The 23449-nt window shown below is 47.6% G+C and overlaps 2 protein-coding genes across 4 annotated transcripts in view; one reads left to right on the plus strand and one right to left on the minus strand.

The window, feature by feature from the left end:
* The window catches only part of LOC147635879 (uncharacterized), a 153604-nt gene that overhangs the window by 100833 nt on the left and 29322 nt on the right, over positions 1-23449 (plus strand). For all 3 annotated transcript variants that reach the window (XM_086801276.1, XM_086801277.1, XM_086801275.1), the window contains exons 6-8: positions 2549-2593; positions 2759-2827; positions 2913-2945. In XM_086801276.1, the coding sequence (XP_086657402.1) occupies positions 2549-2593; positions 2759-2827; positions 2913-2945 (147 nt within the window). The remainder of the gene's footprint in view (positions 1-2548; positions 2594-2758; positions 2828-2912; positions 2946-23449) is intronic.
* Positions 16832-19511, minus strand: LOC147635880 (uncharacterized). Its single transcript, XM_086801273.1, has 2 exons — positions 17740-19511; positions 16832-17659 (listed from the first exon to the last, which is right to left on the minus strand). Exon 1 carries the CDS (start codon positions 19426-19428, stop codon positions 17953-17955), a length of 1476 nt encoding a protein of 491 aa, XP_086657399.1. The 5' UTR covers positions 19429-19511; the 3' UTR covers positions 16832-17659; positions 17740-17952.

A 23449-nucleotide genomic window follows, 5' to 3' on the forward strand; every position in this document is an offset into this window, starting at 1 on the left:
AATAGAAAGAGGTATGGTGCCAGAGGGCAACCCTGTCAAACTGAGCGGGAAATGGGGAATCTGTCTCCTCGGGCTCCCTGAATGAGAACCTGGGTGTGTGATGTTGAACAAAGACCTAAGACTCCACGAATCCTCTCCATGGGGAAAATCTCATCTAGCTCATAGTGCCCTCCAGAAAGCTCCAATCCACCCTGTCATAAGCTTTTTCAAAGTCTTAGGAGTAGCACAATGAGGTCGTGTTGCCGCATCTTGGCTGAAGCTGTCACCTCCCAAAAGGTAAAGATGTTGTCCAGAATGTTCCGATTCTGAACAAAACCAGCCTCAGTGTCGTGGATCAAGTTTGAGAGAGAAGGCTGAAGTCACCTGCTGATGGCTTTGGCCAAAATCTTATAGTGCATCCCTAGAAGGGTGATGGGTCTCCACTGCTGGATCTCCAATCTGTCACCACCCTCCTTGGGAATCAAATGAATCAAGCCCTCTGTGAGCAGCTCTGGCATAGCACTTGTGAGCATAATCTCATTGAAGGCAGCACGAAGGCCACCTTCCATGAGGTCCCAATGGCGAAGAAAGAAAGTGATAAGAAGTCAATCCGCCCTCGTGCATTTGCCCCTGGGTAATGCCGTCACTGCCTCTGCCAGCTCCTCTGAAGTAAAAGGGGTCAATAAGAAAGACTGAAGGGAGGGAGGAACCACTCTCTCATGTGCCTCCAGACTCTCTTGCGCGCGTCCATCACCTAGGGGGATAAAGGAGCACCAGTGAAAAGAGATCGAAAGAAATCCGTGGCGATGGCTCTCACATGTGGGGGGTCCGAAAAAGTAGCTCCATCTTGGCCGCACAACCTGCGACGAATACTTGCCCATATCTGCCCGATCTGGCTACAGATCTCGGGGTCCTAAATGAGGCTGTCTGGGATCCTGGAGCTCGCATGCCTGTCATGCTTCTATGGGTCCTCTAGGGACTAAATAACCGGAGCATGATCTAAGAAAGTAGTGCCTTGCCAGAATACCAACCATGCCTCCGCAAGGGCTGCAAGCCCACTCATCGATTTAAAACGTGTCTAGCCGAGAGAGGTTGGGACCAATGCTCCGCCTATCTGATTGAGAGAAACTAAGACTCCCAAGGCTACGCCCAAACACTGGGAGATGCCAAGGGTCCTGTCCCCTAAGAATTAGTATCTTCTCCTCCCAGGTGCAGTACTCCGCTCTTGAGATTGTGGTCGTGCCACCTCCAAGTCTGTCCTCTGCTGCCTGTATCATATTGAAGTCACCGCCCATGCACCAAAAATCATATCCGAATAGGGGCCACGGTCTCCTCAAAACTGTCTATCCCTTCCGTCGGAAGATACCGGAAGAAACTATAATCCACAGGCTGCCCCAAGATCCTAGGGGGCCCCGCTTGGATACTCAGGTGAGAGCCCTCACCGGTGAGGCCGCAATGGTCATCTCCACCAGTTCAGAGAAGCGATGAATCAGGCGACGAACGGAGCTCACCGGTTGTCTCCTCTCTGGATCAGGGGTTGTGGGGGGCTGAGGCGAATGCGAGACGGGGGGGGGGGGGGGGGGGGGGGGGGGGGGGGGGGGGGGGCCACGGAAGAAGAGGAAGAGAAGGAGTGACTGCGTGTAGAGTCGGAGGCGGGGGTGGGGGGGGGGGAGGCAGGGGAGGGGGTGGGTGTGGGTGTGGGTGTGGGGGAGGGGGGGGAGGCGGCGGTGGAGTAGGCGAGGGGGAGAAAGAAGGTAGAGAGGCTAGAGAGGGACGCTGTTGAGAGGCATCCATCGGAGAGGAAGGCTATTGGGGAAGGCTTGACAGAGAGAGGGTGGGGTAGACTGGCCCCACTGGGCACTGAGGGCCTGAAGAGGAGTCACGACGAGGAATCGGTTGCCACATCGGCCCTCGGGTCTGGTGGAGGGGCCCTCTCCATGAATGGGGGGCCCGTCATCTGCGGGTGGGTGTTGGGATAAGTGTTCGGTACGATTCTTTGACAGAACCGAATCCTCCTGCATGCTGCCAGCCGAGAGGGTCGAATGCTAGGTCGAAGCCATGCCACCGTGCAAAGAAGGCCTGGGCCGTTTTGCACCCAATTTTAGATTGCGACATCAGTCAGCCTAATTGCCCCCAATTTCTACTCGCCTATTCTACCGGACTGCAGCCCATTGCTCTTGCTTGGCACCCATTGAAATTTGCCCTCATGCAGCTTTCGTGTAGGTGCTGAATCTTGATACCGTGTCTTCTCTATATTAGTGTCTCACAAGGGCTTGGCGCCAAAGTGGATCCAAGTGAGGTAGTGGCTCCTAATCCTTAAAGAGTGGTTGTCTTTTGAAAAAGTTTAGAGAGGGAGGTTACTTCCATGGCCTGAGGAATTTAAATAACTTCTTTTGTGCTGCCAATGTAAAGCTTTTTGGTCAAGATAAAAGAATAGCCATACAGAGACCTTACGACCGCTATTGGGCTTGGGTGTCCCTGAAATTTCAGTTCTTTAAGATTATGTTTGGATACTCTAGTATATTTTTCTGTTCAGTGCAATCTCATTTTGACAAAAAAATTTGTGCAGTTGAATGGAAAGAAATACTCTGATTTGGACGATTCTTTGCGAGAGGTAATAATGCATTTTGAACAGATGAAATAAAAACAAACTACCACAATGAGAAGTATTTGTATGAATAACGTCAGCATTTTGCAAAGTTTAATTTAATTATGGCAGCTCAGTAGACAGCACAACCCATGGTCAAGGTTAGCTGACATTTTTAGTCTCTTATTGCAGGTCATGCGTGATTTTGCATTGAATGTTCATACCATTTCCAGAAATTCTGATGATGTGGTTGTTTTTGAGGTAATAGTAATTATAGTTTCAGGTAGTATGCTGTGCTTGTAATTTTGTTGAGTGACAAATTATCTTTGGTGTTTTCTTTGTGCAGGTGTTTGAGCGTCTCAACATGGGATCAACTCAGGTGTTTTTTAAAAAGCTCTAATCTTTTTGGCTCCATTAATAATGTTGTCTCTATGTGTGGTCTAAAATATTCCAACTTGCAATGTTTTTTTCCTGATAAGGTTTTTATGCATTTTGAACCCTATGTTGAGCATCTGTGCTTGATTTTGCATCAATCAATTAATGTTGGGGCGCCTTTCCAAAGGTTGTATTGAGATAACACCTTGGAAATTCCAAAATAGCAGTTTTCATTATTTTTAGTAACTAGTTGCTTTGCATGATTCTCTGCCTTTTTTAACATATATGTATCCTCTCTCTGCAAAGTGGAGGGTAGGCAACACCTTTCTCTGGTCATCTCCTAACAGTGTTACTTGGCAAAGTATGCGTAGAGTTGCATTTGAGAGGGTCTGAGTTCAGGATGGCGGCTACATACGATGTTTTCCTTATTTGGCTGGACCTGCTAGGGTTCTACACTCTACACAAGCCCGACATGGGTGTCCCCACCAGAACCATGAATCGTCACCTGTACAGAGGACTTTTTGAGACTTTCAGAGGATGGATTCATTGTGAGCCCAGGGTATTTACAGCGGCACACATGCAGTTAGTAATTGGCCAGGTGAGGGTATCTTCTCACCGTCTTAGGATTGAGCGTGGCAGAGCGGAGGGCACCCCATGAGATGTATGTATATGCAGAGTATGCACTATTTTGGAGGTGGATGACGGAGCAAGCAAGAGCCTTCCGAGACCTCCATTACAGATTTTTTTGGTGCGGTCTGCTGGCACTGTAACTTTCAATGCAATTGGTAACCCAGTGAAAAGTGGTAATCTCTAACTTATCCCTTGGCACCCGTATGAGCTGTGCATTGCTAACCTACCACATCTTGGACTGGTGCATTGTGGCAGCCACACTCATGCATTTTGGATCGGTCACCCACTTGCAGGGCATCTGACTAGTAGATTCCATGCCCTTGATGGCATGGAATTCCTAGTAGATTCCATGCCATTGATGGCCATCTGACTAGTAGATTCCATGCCATTGATGGCAGTAATCTCAGTTTAAGTGGCCACTTCGACCAGGCAAAAAGCCAAGACTTATTGTACAAATGCAGTCTGGGCCCCACGTGGGGGAGGGGGTGGGGGGGTCAGAGTATCTTTTTATCATCTTCATTCTGGTCACTTAGCAATTTTAATGTGACTAGAATTTGCCAGTCTAATTTGTGCCTCTTCGATTGGTGTACTGTGTAGTGTCTCTCCATGCAATCTAATTGTGTTAAGTGGTAAGCCACCTGTGTAGTATAGGGGTGCACTAGTGCTGTGCTCTCTTGATTGTCATATGAGTGCTTAGTGGAGTGGGGCAGAGAAGCCACACGTCTTCTTAGCTGCGTGACAATTCCTGAGGGTATACTACCCTAGAGTGATCCTTGTGACATCACTGTGTCACATCTTAGCGTGACGGTACCAGGCAACCAAGTCTGCTATTGGAATGCTCGATATTGCAGGGACTCTTGTGAATCAGGAGTTCCATGTGTTTTAGTCTGTAGAAGTCTAGTTTCTGCATGCCCAATACACGATCTCATGCTAGTCCAGCTAGTCCAATCAAAAGTCCTCTGTTAGAATGTTGTTATAACGGTAGGAGGGCAATGAATTTCGTCTTCCCTAGGACTCTCCCTCCACCTCTGCTCATGGCTACTATTAACCTCCTTGGTAACCCTGGGAACAACCTTAATGGCAATCCTCAAGGTCCAGAGGCCCTCCTCAGTGTTGGGCCGGGTCAATGTTAAGTTTCCCACCTTCAAAGGCTCTGCTTCAGAGGACGTTGATGATCATGTGTGGCGCTTCTTGTCAATGTGCAAAAGCCGAGGCCTGGATAGGGAGGATGCCTACTTGGTACTCTTCCTGTCCACCATTGAAGGCTCTGCAGACAAATGGTTCAGCAAGTTCCGAGTGGATCATTTTGCGAACTGGGCCAATTTGTGGGACACCTTTCACCACACCTTCCCGCCAGGCAATCATAAGGAGCGCATACCTGAAGATCTGGAGAAACTGCAATTGCTACCTGGGGAGAGTGTCTGAACTCATGACAGGGACCACAGTGTTGGTGGCCTGTCGACCTATCCTGGTGATTTTATGGTGTGCCAGCAAGCCTTGCCTCGGACCACCTAGCAGAAGATCTGAGAGAGCAGGCCAGTCACTGCCTTGTTGGAATTCCAAGAGCTAACCTCCTAGCCAGAAAATACACAACCCATGTCTGAGCATGATTTGGACTCCACTTGTGCTGCCACACTGGAGGATCCGGTTGCCTCCTTAACTTTAGAAAGATCAAAGTGAAGATCAAACCGTTGTTGAGTTGAAGAAGGCGATAGAAGAGCCAAAAGGCCAGCATGAGGCAAAAAGAGGGGTGTGGTGTTCCATTTTCCAGGATTCGGGCCATATTCTTCCAGAATGTCCAAGGAGGAAGTACTGCACTTTCTGTGAAAAAGGCGTACATGAAGACAAAGATTGCTACCATCTAAAGGGACTTTGCCAACTCCATCAAAAGCAACAGCTTTTGCGAGCCCCAGCGCTGGCCGTTAGTCATTACACTGCTTCGTATTGCCCACCAGCAGCACGAGTCTGTGCCTACTGTCACTCCTACTTACCCACAAAACCCTACTTAACCACACAATCCGTCGCCCCCTACTTCATACCTTCCTCCCCTCATTCCTAATCCACTGGTCGCTCCGACTGCTTTAGCTGCCGCACCTGCGCCTGCACCCACATTAGTACTGGCCTGCCAACCTAGTCCACCCCCTGCCTACTATAACCGCATGGTTCTTTGCTACTACTGTGGGGAATATGGCCATTACCAAGGTCATCACCATCTTCGAGAAGGGACACCGCTGTGTTGGCACTACCCAGAAGCCAAAGATCATTACACCTGCAACTGTTCCAAACAAAGGGCATCTTCCTCCACTGACTTCACCTTTCCAATATTACTGGCCACACATTTGGTTTCGGTGGAGAGTGAGGACTGCACCATCAGGTTGCAGCCATACCTAGAATCCTCTTGTGTCCACTCTGAATCTTCCCCTTCCTTGGGTCTGTTCCCCACGCAAGTCTCTTTTAGGCAATCGGAGTACCCTACTAGTGCAGCAGTTACCCGTGTTCAAAAGAGCACCATGGGAGTTGCTGACCTAGAAGAAGAGCAAGGTGAAACCTTTCCCCCCATACCTCATACAGTGGTGGATCATGCATTTTGGCAGGCTTTTAGAGATCTTCAAGATGTTCCACCCATGGTGAACACACTTGCAATGAGCCAAGTCACTCAACCACCCAAGTCTATTGTTGGAGTAAATGAGGGGTGACTATGTTGCTCTCCGTGCCAACACAAGCAGAAGACAGTGTGCCCTATGGTGAGGAATCAGAACTACTTGATTGGTTGCAAGTGGCTTAGGAGCTCACATGTTACGTGGTGGACATCACGGAAGTTTCAGAGGAAACTTCCCCACCAGGGGACCCTCTTGAGGACTTTGAGGTAGTCAATCTGGGGGAACATTGGCCAGATTCTAGCGCATTGTCACCAACAATTTCCTCTCAGCTTTCTTTGTGCTTTCATTGATGATTTCACTGGTACTCACCTCTCCACCTGCCCAGAAGCTTTTGCTGAGTACTTTTTTCAGTTAGCCTTGGTCTTTGTAATTGTCGGTCTTCCAGATTGCACCGCAATCCTTTCGGGTGTCACTTTTTGGTCGCACAAGGTACTCTCTTGGGTCACATCATTTCTGCACAAGGCTTTTCACCTGATCCTCACAAAATTGTGACCATCCTTAGCTTACCCCTCCCATTAGTCCTAAATTAACTCGGATGTTTCTTGGTCATACTGGTTATCACCGCTGCTTTATTCAGATGTAGGCTGACATCGCCTCGCCTCTCACTTGCCTAGTGAGTCTAACCATCCCTTTTCAGTGGTCCACCCTTTAGTCCTCTGCGTTTGCCTACCTCAAGAAACATCATTCAGAAGCTTCTATCCTCATTCCCCCAGACTGGTCAATTGTCTTTCATGTCCATACAGATGGAAGCCTCCCTGCTGTGGGTGCAGTATTGATGCAACCCATCCAGGATTACCAGGTGGACCAGCCCATCTACTATGCCAGCCGCCTCCTTTATGGTGCAAAAAGAAATTTCAGCACCATGGAGCCAGGGTCTGCCAATGGTCTATGCTTTCCAGAAATACTACCACTATCTGGTGGGCATCCACCACTTCATTATCCTCGCCAACCACGCCTCGGACTATCTTCTCAATAAGCCCCAACAGTCTGGTTGAGTGTGGTTGAGTGTGGTGGTGGCTTCTAATCTTCCAAGAGTTTGACTTCGAGATACTTCTTCGTCCTGGCAAACACCATGTGATGGCAGTTCACATCTCCCGCATCGGCGTTGGGGAACCAACTACACTGGCCAGCCACAGGCATCAATGATGATGATCTACCTGATAATGTACTTTTCAAGGTTGGTGCTGCCCCGGACTGGTACGAAGATGTGCTTGTTTTGTTGTCTACAGGGTCATGCCCAGAAGGTCTCTCCCCCAAAGACAATTTCCGGCTCTTGGCGAAAAGCCGACCATTTCAATTGGCGACTGGTCAATTGTACAAAGCTGCTGGCTAGGATGGGGTCGTGCTCCAGTGCGTCTATCCCCAAGCACTTGGTTTGGCATGCACGGTGTGCAGATGGAGGCACTCCCCCCCTTCCAGTACAGCATAGAGGCCCCGTCATTTGCTCTCAGCCGCACAGAGCGGAATAGGGTTATCAGGAAGGACATTGTCAGACTGGATACTCAGAGGACATGGAGTTCACCTAGTCGTCCACTGGGGACAAAGATGGCCGTCTACAGAGATCACCTCCTATGCCTGACAGAGGATGGGTTCATCATCCGTCCACGCTACATGGACATACACCTATCCTTTGGGGTGAGATGTGCAATCGGCTAGATCCGCACTCATCCCACCAGTTGAGAGTGGAGATTGCCAGATATGGGCCTAGGGTGGCCGCACCAGAGGACAAGATATGCGAGCTCTGTCACACAGAGCCCGAGACAGAGGACCATTACATATGCCGATGCCCCGTGTACTACTGAGATGCCTGGGACTTTTTCTTCTAGAGCTCCGTAGACACAGGGAGTCCTTAGTGAGATCCAGATCAACTGAACTTGCTCGAGGACCAGCACAGAGAGCTCTCACTGACTTCTTCCATACCAGCACTCGGAGGGCCGATCCACCCATCATACCCAGACCACAGGCTAGTGTAGGAGCTCGGCCGAGAGGTGTGACACTCGACAGAGCCACTGAGTTATGCAGAGCTCGACGCCCCAGACCTCATGGCCCTCGCCCACGGCCACGCCACCACAGGAAGTCCGGGCCATCATCTCCAATCATCAGAAGACCTTCTCGTGCCAGCTCAGTTTTACCACCTTGAGCACCATGTCACAGCTTCTCATGAGGGATGTATTAGGGTGATATGAGAGCTCTCTGCTCATGTACCTACATCAGATTTTAAAGTTCTAGATTTTTGTTATCTTTCTTTATTACTATTTTGTACCCAGGATTATGTACCTCATGGATATGATGTAACCTTTTGGTCTTATAGGTCATTTTGGCCTTTTGAAGATGTTAATACAACTTTCTTTCTTTCTTTTCTCTCTCTCTCTCTCTCTCTCTCTCTCTCTCTCTCTTTTGAAGACGTTAATATAACATTTCATTTCGTTTCATTTCTCTCTCTCTCTCTCTCTCTCTCCCAGGGAGTTACCACTGATAGAGCAGTTATCTTATGTCGTGCTCGTCGGCCACGCCCACCAGGATCCCGACCACGGCATCCTCACCATCGCCAGATCAGAGCCATTATTTGTAACTCGCAGCGGCGGTGCCCGGGGGACTAGGGCCTTTGACACACTTGTTGATACCATCAATGCATATTAAAACATTTAAACATGGCCACAGCCTTAACACATATCCATCATCACTTTGCATAAAATATAAAGCTGGACAAAACATCCACAAATGCTGAAAATGGATCTTGCACATGTGACACCACATAGAGGCCGGAATGGGCCGACCCCCCCCCCCCCCTTGGAGTATTTTATTACCCAAGGAGAATAATATCATGTACAAGCTTTGAGGGCCTTACTCTCCCCACGGGAGATGCCGGATTATCCAAATACAAATGCCATAACACAGCCCAACACGAGGCAACCAAGCCGGAACATAGGCTGTAGAAATGCCGAGCCAACAATATAATCCATATACCTCCGTGTGGGTACTGATTCTTCCCCAAAAACCACGGGTCTTCATGCAATAGAAAGGGTACAACAAGAACAACTCCCATTCAGCCGGTACAGCAAGTACAATGGCTGGTACAGCCGGTACAGTGGCTGGTACAGCAGGTACAGTAAGTACAAATGCTGGTACAGTAGGTACAGTGGCTGGAACAGCAAGTATAGTGGCTGGTACAGCCGGTACGGTGGTTGGTACAGCTGGTACAGCAAGTACGGTGGTTGGTACAGCCGGTACGGTGGTTGGTACAGCAGGTACAGCAGGTACAAATGCTGGTACAACACATACAATGGCTAGAAATCATAATAAATGATTGAATACCCTTGCCTTCAGTATTTCTTCGCGATGGAAGCCTCCAAAACAGTCCCCAACAGCCGGTATTCTTCATGGGCAGCCTTCAAGAGAGAGAGAAAGAGAGTAGCCATCATTAGGGAAGCCTTCAACGGTGTTAGAGGCTAGTGTGCAGCAAGAGAGCCTCCATTAATGAAGAGAGAGGGCTCCAATTTATAGATTTGGGCCTCCCATGAGCTAAAATGGCAAGAGAAGGCTACAATGACAAGTGGAGAGCCACACAATAGCTGAAGTGACAAGTGTGAGGCCACTTGTCTCATTTTGATCCATTTTCTAACAAGTGTCAGGCCACTTGTCTCACTTTGATCCACTTTCTTGCCACATGTCCCAATCTAAGAGATGGATTCTCCCATAATCTTTAGCTCTAAAAATATCCCAACTAGTAGACATTCTGTCATAGGCACTTTGCCAACTCTTGGTATCTGCTCAATTCCAGATGTAATGACGCGAACAGAATTTCCATCGGAGTCAGGCCAAAAATAGCAACTCTCCTAAATTTTAGGAGTGTGGTCCTTTGTATTCTAGGATAATCCCCCATTCCCAAAGCTTGTACTTTCCAAATATTTAAACATCCTGGAGTCCACCAGACCCCTTTCAGACTGGGAAATGTCCAGGCTGGTGACATCCTCCCCAACTTCTTAAAAGTTGTCCGCAACTTTAAGCTTCAAGCCATATATTCAAGATATAATCATGTCCCATCGATTGGGCGAGACGAGACAGTCTCAAAAAATCCAATATAACTGAAGAATCGATGTCCCAAAGAAATGGGCGAGACTAAATAAGTCTCCATAATACCAATATCAAAATCATGTCCCAAGATAAATGGGTGAGACAAAACAGTCCCATAAGTCCAGATAGCATAATCCATGTCCCAAGTAAATGGGCGGAACAAATCAATCCCATAAGTCCAGATATCATAATCCATGTCCCAAGTAAATGGGCGAGACAAAATAAGTCTCCTGCCAACAAGACATCGGTCCACATGACCCTTGGCATAGACATAAGTCCCGTCATGTCCACTTTACCACTTGCACTCCGTGTTGGTACTCTGACCACACACCTTGGATGAGAGGTGGGCTTACAAGAGACACACAATGAGCCAAAACGGCCGACCCCTCCCTTGAGTAAATTGTATTACTATTGGAGAAATTCAATACATAGCTTCACGGGCATCCATTGCCAAATCCTCCATGCCAATGCATATGAAATTCAGCATTTAGAAAACAATGGTATGTCGATGTAGATCACCAAGGAGCTGCCTTGACGCCCGGCCCGACTTCAGTGCCCATATTCTCTACCATTGGCTCTATGTTCTACCAATCAAGGTAGCAACATCTTGAAGAGCACTCAGGTCAAGAGAAATACTACACAGGGCGGCTAAACAAGGAGTCCTGAAAACAATCACTCGCAAGCATAGATAACCTGGTGTTCCATACGCATTTCTGCTACACATAGTTCATAGGCATTTCGGCCACCAACTCACAGTACCCTCTCAAGTGCCCATGTTCCCTTCCATCTGCTCTCTATTGTTCCACCCACACATGGTAGAAACAATCTTCAAGAGAGCACGTAGGACAAGAGAACACTACACAAGGTATGTGAACCATGAGTTTCATAAGTCCAATGCATCCCAAATAAAGGGAGCCAAAAAGAATAATCCATCCCAGTAAAAGGGAGCCATAAACATAATCCATAAACCTGAGGATGGATCCATATTCCTAGAAAAGAAGTCCAGGAATCCATACACCTGTATACCATAATCCTTGTATACCATAACTCTTACCACATACTCCGTGCAAACCACACACCTTGGAGTAGAGGTGGACTTTATCCATAAAAGTATCATATCCATGAGATATCCAAAGATTTCTTCTCTATAAACTCGGACAAATTCGTCCATAGAAATTGCTTGTGAAGCCCAATATCTATATAAATCTCGTCCAAGAAAGAAATCTCCATAGATATAATCCATCCCAATAAAGGGAGCCATGAAAAGAATTCATCCCATTAAAGGGAGCCATAAACAATGTTTCCCTGAAACCATCTCAAGGCAAACAACAACACCTTTCTCCTTGCATAGCTATGCAAGGGTTAGTGAACATCAAAAACACTTCATAGCAAAAGCTTTAACTTTGCAAACTCAAAGTATACTTAGCTTTTCTTTTCCAGGTTGGTCATGAAGCCAAAAGAAATATCTCGTCACCATATCCTTAAGATATCCTGAGATATATCTCCATATAGCTTGCCTGTAAGCTTGATAATATAATCCACAATATCCATATGGAAAGAGTGCTAAACGTGTGCACATAAAGCCAACTTCACCCTTCCACAATAAAATTCTGTGAATTCATAAATCCTTAGATCAACAAGCTGTCTACTGCTCATGCTCTTGCTTCATAAGCTATGAAGCGGCTGGCCATGCTTAACAGCAATGATGGTAAGTGTGGTCCCCACTTGAGATCTTTTCTCTTCCTTATTGATAGAAGGAAGCCTCCGCTTCCAAGAAAGCCTATGCTCTGATACCAATGTAACTCGCAGCGGCGGTGCCCGGGGGACTAGGGCCTTTGACACACTTGTTGATACCATCAATGCATATTAAAACATTTAAACATGGCCACAGCCTTAACACATATCCATCATCACTTTGCATAAAATATAAAGCTGGACAAAACATCCACAAATGCTGAAAATGGATCTTGCACATGTGACACCACATAGAGGCCGGAATGGGCCGACCCCCCCCCTTGGAGTATTTTATTACCCAAGGAGAATAATATCATGTACAAGCTTTGAGGGCCTTACTCTCCCCACGGGAGATGCCGGATTATCCAAATACAAATGCCATAACACAGCCCAACACGAGGCAACCAAGCTGGAACATAGGCTGTAGAAATGCCGAGCCAACAATATAATCCATATACCTCCGTGTGGGTACTGATTCTTCCCCAAAAACCACGGGTCTTCATGCAATAGAAAGGGTACAACAAGTACAACTCCCATTCAGCCGGTACAGCAGGTACGATGGCTGGTACAGCCGGTACAGTGGCTGGTACAGCAGGTACAGTAAGTACAAATGCTGGTACAGTAGGTACAGTGGCTGGAACAGCAAGTATAGTGGCTGGTACAGCCGGTACGGTGGCTGGTACAGCCGGTACAGCAAGTACGGTGGCTGGTACAGCCGGTACGGTGGCTGGTACAGCAGGTACAGCAGGTACAAATGCTGGTACAACACATACAATGGCTAGAAATCATAATAAATGATTGAATACCCTTGCCTTCAGTATTTCTTCGCGATGGAAGCCTCCAAAACAGTCCCCAACAGCCGGTATTCTTCATGGGCAGCCTTCAAGAGAGAGAGAAAGAGAGTAGCCATCATTAGGGAAGCCTTCAACGGTGTTAGAGGCTAGTGTGCAGCAAGAGAGCCTCCATTAATGAAGAGAGAGGGCTCCAATTTATAGATTTGGGCCTCCCATGAGCTAAAATGGCAAGAGAAGGCTACAATGACAAGTGGAGAGCCACACAATAGCTGAAGTGACAAGTGTGAGGCCACTTGTCTCATTTTGATCCATTTTCTAACAAGTGTCAGGCCACTTGTCTCACTTTGATCCACTTTCTTGCCACATGTCCCAATCTAAGAGATGGATTCTCCCATAATCTTTAGCTCTAAAAATATCCCAACTAGTAGACATTCTGTCATAGGCACTTTGCCAACTCTTGGTATTTGCTCAATTCCAGATGTAATGACGCGAACAGAATTTCCATCGGAGTCAGGCCAAAAATAGCAACTCTCCTAAATTTTAGGAGTGTGGTCCTTTGTATTCTAGGATAATCCCCCATTCCCAAAGCTTGTACTTTCCAAATATTTAAACATCCTGGAGTCCACCAGACCCCTTTCAGACTGGGAAATGTCCAGGCTGGTGACATTATTACTCGGCATCGGAGGCGCCTACTTCGCTTCTACGACCTTTCCATTCTAGACAGCCCCATGGCGGAGATACTTGATCTAAGGAGAGGGCAACAATTCAACTTATCAGCATACATGGATCTACCTGATATACATTTTTCCAGTAATTTCCAGTATTTTCTACTCAGTATCATCTCGGAGTCTTGCAGTTTTGTTCTTATAACTGTAGGACAATCAGTTTATTGTACTTTTTAGTCTGGTTCTCTTTGATGAGACACCAACTTCAGATGTACTCTCAGTTTTGGTCTCATAGGCCACTATGGCCTCTTAGAGACATTAATATGTCATTTCATTTCATTTCTCCCCTCCCCTCCTTCCCTCTCTCTCTCCCCTGCTGTCGCCTCCCTCTCTCTCTCTCTCTCTCTCTCTCTCTCTCTCTCTCTCTCTTTTTTTTCGTGAAATGGTGTTTTATATTATATGTAAAATGTACACCAGCCACATGGCTCACACAGAACCTATGGCCCCAAACAAAACGCCCACAAAAGATCCTCTAAAGGATCATGACCATGCAAACCTGTACACTAATAAGAAAGCCTCTAGCCAAATAAGCATCCCAGATAGAAGCATCAAAGATGAGCCAGCCGAGCCGCCGTAGACCATAAGGAAATAACATCTGCATCCAGTAGGTGAGCTGAGAGAAGAGAAGAAAACTGCCAAAGCAGCAAACCGCGGATACGTAGAATGTGCCCATGTATTCCAGACAAGGAATCAAAAATGAACCCTTTCCGTGTAGTCCAAATATGCCAAAGTCCTGTCCATCTAAGGAAATGGAATATCACAAGGTGGCTGTCTGAAGTAATGACTTGAGGACAAATCCCAAATATCCACTGATGAGCCGAAACAGTAGACCTCTCTACTGCCTCCCAAACGCGAGAGACAAAAGACCAAATCTGACGGGCCACTGGACAACTCATGAACAGATGCATAACTGTTTCAGTGCATGTCGTGCAGAAGAAGCAAGAGGCCAGTGTAATTTTACGACGGCTCAGCTGATCCCGTGTAGGTAACCCTCCCACCAACATCCTCCAAATGAAAACCTTACCTTGGTAAGGGAGTTTAGACTGCCAACCACTCATAAGAGTTTTCTGCCACCATGATTTAGACTTGTGCAATCCCCACACTTTATTGGCCTTGGCTGAAACCCAATCTTTCTCTGATACAAGCTTATGATAGACCTGGTTAGCTGAGAGTGATATCAAGTCACCAGATTTACATAGTGCCCAATCAAGCCAAGGCTGATCTGCAGATGGCCGAGGCAATGGAGTAAAAGGCTCAACTGCATGCATGATGTCAGCCCATAGTGGCTGAAATGTCCGAGGAACCCTAAAGTGCTGCCGAATACGACGAAATGAATATGGCCTGTCACGACCAGGTATCACAGCATCTCGGATTCTAACCAAGCCTAGCTTGACCATGCGGTTGAGTCGTATGCGTGAAGCATCTCTGTCTGGCCAAACAATGACACGCGACTCCACAAATGTTTTGAACTGCAAAGAGTTCAAAAGTAGTCTTTCATGACCAGGATCCCACCGAGCCAATAGTAGAACTTCATGCCAAGAAAGGAGAATATGCGATAAAATGTGTGATGAGCGAATACGGACAGGATGAGCCGCATTCACAATGTCCCACCATGAAGCCTGCACATGTGTCCGCCCATGTGACAATCCCTCCAACTCAATCAAGTCACGAGCCATGAAAACCCAAGGCTGCTCTTGCAAACACATATCCTGAAAAAGCGCCCACCTACGTGCCACCATATGCAAGCGGACATCCAGTAAAGCAGCCCCACCCATTCTTTTGGGCGTCGTAATGTGATTCCAAGCTATCCATGTTTGACCCATAATATTTCCTTGCCTCTTCCACAGCATAAACCGAATGGGAGCAACCAAACGGATGAGAGATTTGTGCGTCCAAGGTAGCAAAGGTAAAAAATAGGAAATCATGCTAAGCATAATAACCTGAGCTACCTTAACCCTCACATGCATAGGCCACCCTTGAGCTTTCCAATACACAAATTTATCTGAGATCCGAGCAGAAATCCAAGCAAGAAGCGCTTGGGGGTCCACATCCACACCCACCGGATATCCAAGATGACGAACAATGTCTCCTGTATGCACCACACGGCCTTGCCACCCTAATGCCTCAAGATCAAATTCCGTGCATACAATGAGGGCTGATTTTGATGAATTTATTTTCAGCCCAGAAGCCAATGCAAAATTATTCCAAGCTTCCATTGCTCGATCTATATTGGCTTTTTCGGCCCTGAGAAACATAAAAGTATCATCCGCAAGGGCTTGAGCAACCAATTGCTTGCCATGAGGGAGATGCAAACCAACCACTTCACCATGCGATGCCATAGCATCTAGGCGAGATAACATAGGATGAGTGGCAATGGCAAAGAAAAGAGGGCTAAGAGGACAGCCCTGCCGGAGAGAACGGGTGAGAGAAATACCATCCGAAAGTCCTCCATTGAGCATAATCCGCGTGATAGAGCCAGAGCCAAGTAAATGCACCAAATTAGCCATTTTGGGACCAAAGCCCATGGCTGTCATTAACTGAGAAAGGAAAGACCAGCTGACATGATCAAAAGCTTTTTCAAGATCCAGCTGCACCATCACAATCTCTTGCTTCTTTGCCTTGGCATAATCCACTCCAATTCGAACATTAAGAATATTATGCAAAATATTCCTGCCATGCACAAATCCATATTGATACGGATGAACAAGAGTAGGAAGCACCTTCTGCAAGCGATTGGCAAAAATCTTTGTAAAGATTTTATACATAATACCCATAAGTGAGATCGGGCGCCATTGAGCCAAAGAAGTAGGCGAAGGGACTTTGGGCAACAAACGAAGTATGCCCAACTTCCAATCGGGAGGCATATATCCCTCATCCCAAACCCTTTGACAAATAAGCGTCAAAGGCTCTGCAAGCTGATCAGCATATTTTCGGAAAAACTCATTTGTCAAACCATCCCAACCAGGGCTCTTTCCCATGGGAAGTTTGGAGAGAACAGCTTCCACTTCCCCTTGAGTAACAGGAGCATCAAGCTGAACCGCCACATCAGGGTCAACTTGATATCGTACTTCAGCAAACAATGACTCCCTTGCAGCCAGGACAGCCGGTGAGACATCCTCTCGAGGGGCAAGCAAATCTTCATAAAACCTGATGCAATGCTGAATAACCTCAGAAGGTTGAGTAACAAGGTTGCCTTTGGCATCCATCAGCCTAACAATATTCTCACGCATATGTTTTTGATGCAACATCATAGAAGCGACGAGATTGACAGTTAGCATCCCGCAAAGCATCAAGACGTGCAAGTAGTTTAAAGCGAACATATTGTGCTTCCTGCACCCTAGATAGCTCCTTTTTCAGCCATTCTATGGCATCCGCAACTTCAGCATCCATAGAGTCAGTAAACATGAACGCCTGCAAGCCCTTTAAAAGCGACTCAAGGAGGGCCACATGCTGTTTTTGTATAGAGGCATTAGCAAGACCATAATGACGTGCTAATTTCCGAGTGTTGGTAAGGAACACTGGCCAAGCATGATAATCAGCCATGGACACTCTTGTGGAGAAATGTCGTATCAACTGACGCATATAAACATCAAAAACTTCATGCTCCAAAAAAGTGTGATTTAAGCGCAAAGGCAAGCGTCCCAACAAGCCTTTATATGCATCCACAGGATGATAGACCATTTCAAACACAAGCGGCCAATGATCTGACAAAACCTGTTGCTGATCAACCATCATAGTAAGAACCTCTGGCAAAAAGAGATCTTGATGTAAAATATACATCCTATCCAATCTAGCATAAGTGCCCCGAAACTGTTGTGAGGCATAAGTGTAACCCCTTTCATTTGAATGCAACCAAGACCACATGTCTTGTTTTAGCGACCTTGCTGCAAAAGCTTCCCACGCCTTTCTCTCCGGGCCATCCATTACAGAATGAGGCGACGTGGCTTGCTCCTTGGAGACACACATATTAAAGTCCCCCATCACAAAGCCAGGATGAGAGATTGAAAGAGCACACAAGTCATTCCACAGCAAACGGCGTGCACGAGCATTATTTGGAGCATACACCCCTAACAACCATAAAGGCGTATCATCCCAAACAATCTGTATCACTAAAAATCTTCCATGAACATCTTGAATCACAAGAGAAGGCTGAAACTGCGAACGAACAGCAAACATAACACCTGACTGCGAAGCAGGATGTCCGCTGTAGAAAACATGAAATCCCTTATATACATAGGCTTTGCCAGCCAACTTATGCTGCTTATGTTCAACTGCACACAAAACATCCCAACCATGACAAAAAGTTGTACGCCAAAGCCTGAACTGCTTTTGGCGCGAAGAAATACCCTTTACATTCCATTGTACAATTTTCATAAGCCTTCCCAGAAAAGGAATCAACAAGGCCGTGTACTAGGCCCAGGACAATCTGCCAAATCACGAACCTTTTGAAGCATTGCATTTTTAGACATGGTATTTGTGATCTCAGATTGCCCTTGGAGTTCCCGAGCACGTGTCAAAGGGTAATGACCATCCCATGGCGAGATGACCTCACCCTTCGAACCAAACACAAGAGGCAATTGTTGTTGTGCTTCTTTTGTTAGGCGATTTCTAATAGGATAGCGTTCTACTCTATCCACCCCAAGAGGCCCTGTACCTTGAGAAAGTTGGCCTCCCGGCCTCTCAATCCTGGTCTGTTGCTGGGCACCTGAACCCAAAGGGCGACGAGCATATGTATGTAAGGGCCCCTGATGAGCACGCAAAGGCCCCCGCCAAACAGCATCTGAGAAATCCCCCCGCGGGGCAACAAATCGTGTCTTTTTACCACGTACTTCCACCCATGGCTGCTCAACCTCATTCTGAACATCCACATGTACATCCATGTGTTGGGCATCATGTGAAGGAGCATCATGCTCATCTTCCACGGGCAACTGCCCATCAAGGATATCCTTTGTAGCAGCAACTTGTTCTTTCTTAGGACATTCGGAGACAAAGTGGCCCATCTCACCACATTTGAAACAGTGGCCAGCAAATGTATCCCACCTCAATTCATACATTAAAGGTTGCAGCCCAGCCATATTGACACGCAAATGTGTCGGCCTAGGTCTCCCAGTATTCCACAACATGCATAGACGATTTCGGTTTCTAGATGTCATTCGAGGCACCACCAAGACATCACCGATACCTCGCATGAGACTTGGTAAAACACGCCAAAACATTGGTGGGAATTGTTTCACTTCAACCCAAACTGGGCAAGCCTGGCGCAACATATCTTGGTACTCTGCCATAGGCTTCCACGGAACCACATGAACCAACTGCCCATCCAAAAAAAGTGGCACTTGCTCCAAGACTGCCCTACGGGCTTCCGAAGTGCGAAAAAGTATTTCATAAAAGCCTCTTGGACCATCGTAAATCTCCTCAAGTGCCTCAGGCGACACCAAGCGGCCCAGCCATGCTCTAAGACGAGGCAACAATGGAATACGCCCAGTAAAGAAAAAGATAGCAGCACGATCATGAAAATCTGCTAGCTGTTGTAGCAACAAAGGAGTCTCCATGCATACATCAGCCACACCACTATTATCCACTGCAGCCATTTGCACGCTATTTGCCTTCACATATTCTTGCAGAAGCTCACCAGTGATCTGCAGCAAACGTGCAAACTCCGGAGAAGGTGCCTGAGAACTTTCCTCTGCATTCTCTCCAACATTCACCGGAGTATAGCTTACATCAACATCAAGCCTTTGACGTTTTTGTTGCTCTGAGGCATCTGAAGCATAACCCACATCCTTCTCGATCATCTCCTCAATAAGATCCATGTTAAGGCTATTGGCAGCCATGTCGCCAACAGCAGCAGCCGGATCATCCAAATCCATGTACAAAAGCAAAGAAAACTCGTTCTCTCAAACCCAAATTCAGCACCTGCTACAGTGCTGGCTGGAAACTCTTCTGTACCTGCAGTACCTGCTGAAACCCTTCTGTACCTGCAGTACTGGCTGGAAACTCTTCTGTACCACCTGCTGAAACCCTACTGTACCTGCAAGTCACCTGCTAGAAACCCTATTGTACCTACAGTACCGGCAGCTGGAAACTCTTCTGTACCTGCAGTACTTGCGGAAACTATTGTACCTCGAGGAACCCCTACTGTACTGCAGCACCTGCTGGAAACCCTACTGAACCTGCAGTACTTGCTAGAAACCCTAGTGTACCTGCTGTATTTACAGTAATACCTCTTGTTGCAAGCAGCTCCACTGATAACGAAAGGCGGTATGTTGTCTTCTCTGCAAGGATGTCGATCACACAAAGGGCAAGCGTATCTCTGTTGAACGGCCTGTTGATGGCGACTATCTGCTGGGGGTGACGACTGCCTGCTGATGGCGACTATCCGCCTCTACCCATCTCTCTCTCTCTCTCTCTCTCTCTCTCTCTCTCTCTCTCTCTCTCTCTCTCTCTCACACACACACACACACACACACACGCTCGGAGGTAGGGCAGAAGCAGAAGCTCGACTATGGACAAGAACTGGCGAGCACGACCAGCAAGAGGGAAGGACCAACAGTAGGGCGGAGGCGGCGGGGCAACATCAGAACTCCTCCACGCTCTCTCAGCTCGCTCTCTCTCCTCACGGTGTATAGTTTCTCTCTCTCTCTCTCTCTCTCTCTCTCTCTCTCGCCGTCGCCTTCTCCCTGGGCTCTCTCTGCTCGCCGCCGCCTTCTCCTTGGGCCGCCCTTGTTCGCTATTGTCGCCGCCTTCTCCCCGCTGTTCTCTGTTCGCTACTGTCGTTGTTTGCTGCGCTCTCTCTCTTCGCCGCCTACTGCGCCTTCCGCCGCCCCCTCTCTCACTGTTCGTCTCTCTCCTCTGCCCTGTGCTCGTCGCTTCACTCTCCGCCTTGTCTCTCTCTCTTCGCCGCCCACTGCGGCTTCTGTTCGCTACGCTGGCTGTCCCCCTTTTCCGACCCACCCTTGGTCAGGCCCCCAAGGCAGCAACTTAACTCTCTCGCTTCTTCCATGGCTTCCGACGAAGGCGACCTTTATGGTCACAAACAAGAGGATAACAAATGTGGAAAAGGAGATGAAGGAATGGAAGGCGGAGATGGAGGGATGGTGGAAGGAGAAAGCCAACTTTCTCCAAATGGTATTCAATGAGGGTAAGCGGTGGAAAGAGGAGGAGGACCTCATAGCAGAAGTCAAAGACCTTCATGTGGAAGTCAACACACTCAAAGGCGTAATTTCAGCTCTTCAGAAGGAGCTTGCAGAGGCTAAGGCAAATGGTGGACTTGAAGAAGGTGAAATTCAGCCATCCATGATAGAAGAGCTCAAGGTTATCAAGGAACAAGTACGGGCAATTAAGGAAGAAGAGAAGCAACACGAAGCAAAGACTAAGCAACACGAAGCAAAGACTTCCTCATGGGTGGAAGTCATCACCAAGACTCAAAGGAAGATGGATGAAGCGGAGAAGTGGATAGAGGTCGCCAAGAAGGGTAAAGGTAAGGAGATAACAACCCCTACACCTACAATCATTAACATGACTTTGGAAGAGGAACAACGAAGACGTACACGTGCTTTGCATGTGAGGATTACCGGCCTTAAAGACGGGGATAAAGTTGAAGAGGAGGTGAAAGAGCTTATGGTGTTGATGGAGTGACAGTCCGGCACACGCAAAAACCTGGAGAGTGGGCAAAAAAAGCGGAGGCAATGGGGAAACATCAAAGGAAAGAGCTCTCATACTTCGCTTCCCCTCTATTGAGGCGAAGAAGGAGTTCTTGAAGAGGCGACTCACTTTAAAGAATATAGACATTTTTCTTGGTGACGATCTTACTCTTTCACAGCTTGCACATATGAAGGAAGTCATGCCAGAGATTAGGGCGGCAAGAGAAAAGGGAAAGATAGCATTTTATAGAGAAGGGAGGGTGGTCATCGTGGAGCGACGCTCTACACGACGGCCATCCACATGGTCTCAGATAGAGAAGCCTTAGATTCTCATGCTCTCACGGATGATCCACAGCAAACCCTCTGTCCCACATGACATTGTCCGAGCGGAGTTTGCCGCACCTCCTATGCTAGTAGAGGCCCTCTTCCAGATGATCTGCTTCATACAGAGGATGAGAGATATGCCAGCAGATTGACTCTCACATAGAGCTTTTGAGGCGTCCAGGCAGCTCACAGAGAGTGTAGATAGGAGATCATGGTATTCACAGATGATACAGTGGCTCACTTAGCATGGTCTCGACATATATCACCTCGCCACCTTTCCAGTATGATATACATGCACCACACATCCAGCTCTCTCACAGTGAGAGGAACAGAGTCCTTCAGCAGGATTTATGGCAGCGATACACTCAGGAGACTTGAATTACACCCAGTCAGCCTCTACCACCGAAGATGCTATACTACAGAGATCAGTTTATGCATATCTCAGCGGATGGATTCATTCAGCGACCCGGATACATGGATGTGTACATGCCTCAGAGTGCGTGAGTGGCGATTGGCCATCTCAGAGTGTCATCACACCAGCTTGAGATTGAGGCAAGTAGGGCAGCACGGATCCCCAGAGCAGAGAGGATATGTAGACTATGTCAAGAGGAGGTTGAGAGTGAGGACCATTATGTATGCAAATGCAGAGCATATAGTGACATTAGAGAGATACACCACCATCTTCAATGGACATCCCTCACTCCGCTAGATCATGGAATCCGCAGACCAGCACAGATTTAGCCTGTCTTGCTAGAGACACAGCGCCACAGAGAGGCGCACGGATACGGACTCATACCACGAGGAGAGGTGGGCGACAGCTCCAGCTCACTGATTTCTTCTAGAGATCTATCCCAGTGCCTATCCCGACACAGGAGGGGGTTACACTTCAGCGCGCTGTAGACGTCCGAGCTAGACGGAGACCGAGAGCACCAGGCTACCAGACTCCCAGACTACATCAGAGGGAGATCATAGAGATACTGGCTCGACATCAGCACCATATCCAGGAGCGGCTAGCTCACTTACACTCACACCCGGAGATCATGCTCCGAGGGATTTTTGCCTTGCCATCGCCTATGTATCACATATTACACCCCCATTATGGTACTGGTTGGAGCTAGACAGATCTGCAATGCATTCTTGTATACCCTACGCATATAGGTTGCATACTGAGCCTCTAGCAGTAGTGCTCCATCCATCCATCACTCCCCCCCCCCCACTAGCTCAGTACTTTCATAGTTTATTTCATGTTCATTTTGTCCTTTTTTTTTTCTGGACACCCAGAGGACATTGACAGTTTATTGATGTGTCTCATAGGTCGAGTTCGGCCTCTAGTAGACGTTAATACAGCTCTCTCTCTCTCTCTCTCTCTCTCTCTCTCTCTCTCTCTCTCTCTCTCTCTCTCTCTCTCTCTCTCTCTCTCAGTTCCACTACCTCTTTCGAGCTAGGTTCGGACCACTGTCTAGGATCATGGACTTCCCGGATCAAAGATGCCTGGGAATTTTTCTTCTAGAGCTCCGTAGACACAGGGAGTGCTCAGTGAGATCGAGATCAGTTGTACGTGCTCGAGGACCAGCACAAAGAGCTCTCACCGACTTCTTCGAGACCAGCGCTCCGAGGGCCAATCCACCCACCATATCCGAACCACAGGCTAGTGCAAGAGCTTGGCTGAGAGGTGTGACTCAATAGAGCCACTGAGTTATGCAAAGCTGGACAGCCCAGACCCCATGGCCCTCGCCCATGGCCACGCCACAACAGGAGGATCTGGGCCATCATCTCCCATCATCGCAAGTCCTTCCCGTGCCGGCTCGGTTTTACCACCTTGAGCACCATGTCACATCGGACCATGAGGGATGTATTAGGGTGATATGAGAGCTCCCTACTGATGTACCTAGATCAGATTTTATAGTTCTAGATTTTTGTTATC

The sequence above is a fragment of the Cibotium barometz genome, chromosome 8, assembly GCF_041138505.1.
Source record: "Cibotium barometz isolate CiBa-2024 chromosome 8, ASM4113850v1, whole genome shotgun sequence".
Lineage (NCBI taxonomy): Eukaryota > Viridiplantae > Streptophyta > Polypodiopsida > Cyatheales > Cibotiaceae > Cibotium > Cibotium barometz.